This window comes from Apis dorsata, unplaced genomic scaffold (assembly GCF_000469605.1).
Source record: "Apis dorsata unplaced genomic scaffold, Apis dorsata 1.3 scaffold_381, whole genome shotgun sequence".
Taxonomy (NCBI): domain Eukaryota; kingdom Metazoa; phylum Arthropoda; class Insecta; order Hymenoptera; family Apidae; genus Apis; species Apis dorsata.
In genome coordinates this window covers 112552-120390 of record NW_006263643.1, presented here as the reverse complement: position 1 = coordinate 120390, position 7839 = coordinate 112552, and the positions used below count along the sequence as shown (strand labels likewise).

Below are 7839 nucleotides of genomic sequence, written 5' to 3'. Positions count from 1 at the left end.
TACTCTGGCGCTCGGTCGACGAACAGTCAGTCGTCCCTGGCCGTTCGAGGGGCACGCGGGAGTTTTATGGTTATGTGTTGTTGATTACGTTACTCGTTTTCGTGTCACGCGGTTTATTGAATCGTTCACCCCTCGAGGTTAACAACAATCAGAGAGTCTCTTCTATCTCTTCCACAAGCCGATATACGATAAACATATGTACTGAGTGTGTGTCGAGAGAAATCAGGCTTTTCTCTCGTTTCTTCCCGTATTTTACTCGATCTTCCCTTTTATATTTCTACGTTTTTGTACTTGGTCGTACTGTTCCATTTGGACACAATCCGCGACTGTACGTCACAGTGTGCTCTATGTGCAATCAGTGAGAAATTAGCCGGTGTTCAAGTTCGGCCCCCGCGTTCACCTCGGTCCCGTCGTCTCGTTTGTCTCCATACTCTCCTGCCCCCCTCCCCCTCCCTCCCTCGGATCCTCACGGTTGCTCTCGTCACCTCGAGAGCACCACGGCTACATTTATGGGGGCGTCGTGCGCGGTCAAGGGCAGCAGGAGCCACCCCTGTCACTGCTGCAGCCACCTCGCCAGTCCCGGCGCGAGCGTGCAACAGCGGCAGCAGCCCCACCACCGCCATCACCACCATCATCACGAGACGCACCACGCGCACCACCAACACCATCATCACCACCACCCCGCCGGAAAGCAACCCTCCGCCGAGCTGCAGCCGCAGAACAACAACGGGGATTGCAAACTACTGGCACCGCTGCGCAGCAAGATGAAGGTGTTGAAGAAACTGAAGCGCAAGATGGGCCTAGGTGAGCCACACCCCCCACTTTTCTCTTCCGTTGTTTTTTTCTTTTTTTTCTTCTTCTTTTTCTCATTTTTTTTTTCCACCGTTCTCCACCGTTCTTTACGTTCTCAACCCGATTTAACATGCGGACACTTTTCGCGAGTGTGCGGTTGCTAGGCGCGCTGTATAGGCATGTCGCCCTGCGTGACTTTTTTAAATTTCGAGGAGTTTCGAATTCTTTTCGGACTATTTTTCAGGAATGTTGGATTTGCAATGTTAAAGAGATTGAATAAAGATAATCTTTTAATTTTTTTTTTTTAAACTTTCTGAAAGTATTCCTTATAATTGTATAATAGATTATAATTGTGATTGAACTTGAAATTTGTTATCTTGGTATTAAATTACACCCAATTGAATATCAATTATTTGATATATCTATTATTGACTTGACATTCCAAAATTATAATTTTATTATTAGAGAATTATTGAAAAATTGTCAACAATTTTGAATAAACATAATAGGATTAATTTATGATTTAAATATTATGTGCTTGAATTATGATTTACTGTTTTTTTGAATTAAAATGATAAAAAATCTACACGATTTGTTCTGTTATATAATTTTGAAAAATATTTATTTACTTTAAAGTATTTTTTTCTTTATAAGATCAAATTTTTTAAAATATTTTTTTTTCTTTTTCTTCTTAATATTTCTAGAATATTTTAATTTTTTATATTAAAAATGGAGCGTAGTTGCATGACTTGTTTATACAATAAACCTATGAATCCAGTCGCACGTCAAAAATTCGATTTTATTTCAATTTTGCGATTACATAATTTTTTTAATAAAATTAATCTTAACTTAGTTTAATTCATTTGTTAGATGGTTCGAAAATAAAATGATATAGAAATAATTGATTCATTTTTTTTTTTTATTTAATCAAATATAACATGAAAAATAAACTTCAATTAATTTTTTTGTGCAAAAATAACTTTCATTACTAATGATGTCTGGAATTGTGATGAGTGAAAAATAAATTACAACCAATACTTTTATATATTTATATAAAAGTTTATTTAAGTTTCTATTTTCTTAATATTTAAGATTGTAAAGAATGAAAAAAATTTTAATCAACATTTTCGTATAGAAATAATTCTCATTATTTTGATGTTTAGAGTCGTAATTAATATTTTATTTAATTTTTTTCTTGTGTATAAATTATTATAATGATTTCCTGGCTTCCTTAAAGATTATATTATTACATTTTTTTGAAAATTCAATGTCTTATGTAAACTTCATAGAAAATTAATTTCTATATTTTAATATTTTTTTCTATTATTTATTCTATATTTTTTATTATTATTTCTATATTTATTATATATTTATTATTATTATTATCTATATTTCTATTATTATTTCTATTTGAGATACAATTACATTTTTTTCTCAAATGTTTTATACAATAAAGAAATTTTACTTTTTTCTTTAAAGGTAGATTAATCCAATAATATTGGTACAAATAGTTCTTTGATTGTGAATCTCAATTTTGCTACGATTCTTGGCTCGTTTCCGATCCTATTGTGTTCTTGTCTTTTCTTACGTTTCCTAGCTTTGAAACAAATCCAAATTCCACGAGATTCCTTCAAATTGGAGAAACTTTCCTGAAGAAACAGAAGAGAGAGAAATTTAAAAATGTTATATATTAGTGAATATTTTCGATTTTTTTTTTTTTTAATTTTTTCTTTAACTAATAATTAAACTTTCAAGTTTGGAAAATCTTCTCTAAACTTGAAGAATATTCACAACAATTCATAAATTCTATTTAGTTTATAAATTTCCATTAGTTCTAGATATTTATATCAATAATTCAAAAATTTCAAATTTTAATTAGGACATAGCAATATTTTTAAAATAGTTACATATATAGAAAGATAAAAATATAAAATGAAATTAGATTTTTTATAATTGTATAAATATTTATAAATTTTATTAAATGTTATAATTATGACAAAATTATAAATTTTTTTTATTTAAAACAATAACTTGATCTATTGGTTTAAATTTAAATGTTATAAGCATTGTAACACCATAAGAAATAAGAAACAATTCTTTTTTAAAGATTTTTATTTTAATAAAAATAAGAATATAGTTTATTCAATAAATATTTGGTATTCTAGCTTATAGAAATTATATAAATATAAATTTATAGAAAAAAATATTAAATATAAGAAATATTAATGGTGTTAATTTTGTGAGAAGCATATAAATCATCAGTATAATTTACATATACAAATTTTCACATATGTAATAATAATTATTATTAACAATTAATGCGATATTAATCGGCCATATTATGAATGTTATGAATTTTTTCGTCCTTCATCTTTATGTTAATTTAGAACATTGATAATAAAATAACATTTGATATGATAAAATAACATAACATGGATATTTTTAGTTTTAAAAAAAGGAAAAAAATAATATTTTCTTAAAATTATTTCGAGTATTTTTACAGAAATAAATGCAAATATAAATGAAATGTATTAAAAAATTACAATTGTATAATTGTAAATCATAAAAAGAATATATTATTTTAAAAGAAATATATTATTAGTTTATTAATATTGAAATATACAAATAAATTCTACGTTAATGATTTTGATAAAAAACTGTATATAGACATTATTATTAAAAATACAATGATTGTCTTGCAATCTCTAAAAAATATAAATAAATCTTGTAATAAAATTTTTGTCAAGTAAAAAATTGAAATTTACAATATTATTTTAAATTGATCTTCGAATCACTTGTGCAAAATTTTTTCTTTTTCTCGATGCATGCCATTATGGACATTAAACTATTACTATGGAAATATTGATCAACTACGTAATATCATAACTATATTTATCGACATCATTCACTATATCAATATTTCAATTACATTATAATTAAATAGATGATAATAAAAAGAAGCAAATCAAATTTAAAAAATAAATATCTCTATTCCTAATAAGACATTATATTCAAATACATATATACAGATAACTATAGATCATATAGATTAATATTTGATCAAATATATAATTTACATAATTTCTTAAAAAAAAGTTTGGAAAATAAAAGTCCACGGGTATTAAACATGTCTCTGTCCCTTGGAACACCTTATATATTCAAATTACTATATATATATACATATATATATATATACATACAGACATAACTATATCAATATCTGATCAAGTACCTTATAATTTACATAATTTTTTATTAAAAAAATCAACGAGGATTGAACACTTTGTACAGATTATCATACGTACATATAGATAACGTACATATAGATAATAATGTCAATATCATCATATCAACTACGTAATTTACATAATTTCTCACTTAAAAAAAAAAATCAAGTTTGGAAAATAAAAGTTCAACGAGGATTGAACGTACCTCTATTCTAATAGAGGACTTATACATTCAGATTATCCACATCTCCCATGACACATCTCATAAACTTCTCCAAGTGTACAGAAAATCCCCTGTTTTGAAGCTCAGTTGAAAGACAGCTGGCTAGATGTTCACTCGTTACACCGAGTGAAAATACCTCGCTCGGCTTGTACTTACATCACCCCGGCCTGTAAGCAACGTTGACATAACTCGCGCACCGTGGTCGCCTCGTGAAATTAAGCTGGTGGTAATTTCCTTATGGAACCGGTCCTGGCTCATTCGCCTGGACAAGGGGTGGCCAGCCGCTTTTGTCGCATGAAACAGAAGCACTCCGGTGTTGTAACAGTACCTATGCCGCGGCTCTCACGCATCTAAAGTGGCATACAATCGATGGAAATACCGTATTCTAATAGTCGAGGAAATTTTAGTGGACGACCAGTATCGACAATTTTGATTTCGATGCAATTTTGTTTGTTATGTTGTTTGATTGAGTAGTAAATGTGATAAATTTGTCTTATTGATTGAATATGTTCAAGATTTTTATTTCTAAGAATATGATTCTAATGTAAATATATAGAATGATATTGAAGTATTGTTAGATGGTATTGGATGTCTTATTTATTTAGTAAAAGTGACTTTTTTTTTATAAGGATCTGTTGGTAAGATTACTTAATGTTTGATTAAAGTAATATATATATTTTAATATTGATAATTGTAGTATTTATTATATTTTAATATTCTATTATAATTATATAATTTTAATATTATGCTATGCAACTCCAAGATGAAATATCAATTTCTTAAGTCTAATTTTCTAATTTTATTTTACATCTGGAGAACATCTGTCAATTTTAAATAAAAACAATATGGTTTAAAAACAATATGGTTTATATTATTTTCATAATCGTTGATTAAAATATTTACATATAGAGATAGAATATCAGATCTGCACTTGTTAATTAGCTATCTTTATCAATCAATCAATTAATTTTCTTTATATTTTGATATATTCTTTTTATTTTGATATATTACTCTATATATATTTGAGATGTATGAAGATTTAATTTCATATTGTCAGATATAATTCAAAATTATATTTTCATCATTATGTAAAATAAATATATATTTCAACAAATTTTTTTCGATTTTATATTATATTATATTATATTTCTATTATATCTATTTCTTCTATTTAGAAATATAATTTCTATTTAGAAATATAGATTCTATATTTAGAAATCTAATATTGAGATCATTGAGTATTTTTAGTTGTCATTTAACGGATATGATTTCATGTATGTATATTCAATATGTTTCTCTAGATGATTCAATGCACACTTGAGTATTTTCTCAATTCATGAAATTGAAATCACAACACCTGACTTTTTTCTTAGTAATAACTAGACTGTAAATATTTGTATAAATTCACATTTTTATAAATTGATGTAATGCAATCTAAACAAAAATTCGTTTCACCTGTTAAGCATTGTAACAGATATATTTCATTTTAATTATTATATTATTACACTACCAGTGTTTATGTAAAAATGTAATAAAATTCGCAAAAGAAAAATATCCAAAATACAATACACATTACAATATTAAAGCAAAAAATAAGCGAAAAATAAAGCAAATTTATTTAAAATTTATTTTTATAAAAATTTGATTTCACATTAGCAGCCATATTATTATGTACATTTTTTTAAATTTGTACTTTATTAAATTTTTCATATTGAATTTATAAAAATTTGCAGTCTAATAATCTTTTCATAGAGTGACCCAATTTGGAGCGCGTAATAACGACTTCGTTAGTTGTCGGAACTTCTTCAAAGAAAGAAACACGTGATAATCTCGAGATAAAATATAACTTTCCGCTTGGCATAAATTACAATCCTCGGTATAAGCTTAATGTTCTGGTTATACTTTACTAACGTTTTGCATCATTTTTTACGACATTTGATCTTCTTGCGTATATGAGAGCTTTGCCTCCAGTTTCTTGTGCTTTATGGAAGAAAAAAAGAGAAAAGAAGTTGCGAACAAGAAATTATCGTAATTTAATTATTTTTCTCCAATCTCATCTTTGTTCCAATAAAGACTTTTAATATTCTGAAGAAAACTTTACCGCAAAATTATTCAAATCTATTCATAAAAAAATAAAAAATTGTAGGTATATTAACAACAATTCCTTCATAAGTTTTCCAATTTTAAGAAATTATATATTTTTATTGATATAATTTAATTGTGAAAATCTTTTAGCTTTAATAATTTTGTATTAATAAAATTCAAAATTTGAACAGCTCTATTAATTTATGAAAGTAAAATTTCTTTTTTTATTGAATCAAAAAAATTTTTATATTTTCTCAATCTTTAATTTATTATCCAAATGTATATTGTATTAAAATTAATTTCTAAATCTCTCTTCTTACAGAAAAAAAAATGTTTTAATTTGAAAATTTAAAAATTCTTTTAGAGTCCGATCGAATAATGAACAAGAAAATTTTTTGACTAACGAAATTGATTCCTCTGATTGGAAACTATTGATACATTTATATTTTACATATATAGAAGTAAATAAAAAATGTAGAATTGATTTTATTTTGTTTAAAAATTTTCGAAAAATTTATTATCGATTATATAATTTCTTTATTGTATATGTTCGATCTTAACTGTCTCGAAAACAATAAAATTTCTATTCTACTCATTTTTACATATAAAATAATTCATTATCAATAATTTATTCATATTCGATCTAAAAATTAAAAAAATCAACTAATTTTTATTTTTAAAATTTATTCTATTTTTTTCACCTTATTTTTTTCATAAAGAACCCTATATGCAAAAATAATTTATCGAATGAAAATTTATTATGCTCAATTTGCTCTAATTTCTCAAGACCAATGAATAATTTTACTCGGTCCTTAACGATGATGTCCTGGAAGATCGTTAGAAGGATCTCGAGGAACTTTTCTACAGGATCGTTAGTGAACTCGCCGCTTCCTTTATTTTTAATCGCTGTTTTCCCATGTAGCGTCGAAGTGAAAGGTTTCTCTGAGATAAAATAAAAAAGGCTGTAGTGACGCAGATAACTAGCTGCGAACTACGCGTTTACTTATGTTAGCTTAATCCTGTCACGATTCTTTTGGGCCTCTCTACACTCAAAACACGCGTTTCGTCTATCAGATTGAACAATCTTTCGAGTTTCAAGAAGAATGCGAGGAAATTGTGAAAAAGCCATGAACTATTATTATTTATTATTCATAGTCTGTGTACTCTATATAGGATCCTTTTGTAGAAGATAAATGAATGTTTGAGGTATACAAAGACGTCGATTGAATCTTGTTTATTAAATGAACAAAAATTTAAGTTTGCATTAAACGAAATGGAAGCATTTATTTATTTAATTGTTTATAATTAATGCTATATTAATTAAATGATATTTATAATTCAATAAATAAATCTTGAGATTTATTTCTGTGTTTGTTTTGGCCTTCTACATCCTGAAGGTGTTTTGAATGCATACATCCTATGTAAATATTATATTTGTTATATATACCATATAATCAAACGAACTATACACTTTATGTTCGTCTATGTAATTTGAGATAATTTTATATATTT

The 7839-nt window shown here is 26.5% G+C and overlaps 1 protein-coding gene across 2 annotated transcripts in view; it reads left to right on the top strand.

Moving 5' to 3' along the window:
- The window catches only part of LOC102677440 (protein neuralized), a 181030-nt gene that overhangs the window by 94128 nt on the left and 79063 nt on the right, over positions 1-7839 (top strand). Inside the window, exon 1 of one of the 2 annotated variants that reach the window (XM_006618869.2) lies at positions 448-804. The exons of the other annotated variant lie outside the window; for it this stretch is intronic. Coding sequence (XP_006618932.1) covers positions 510-804 — 295 coding nt within the window. The 5' untranslated portion in view covers positions 448-509. Of the gene's footprint in view, positions 1-447; positions 805-7839 lie in introns of those variants that run through there. 2 annotated transcript variants of the gene reach the window in all.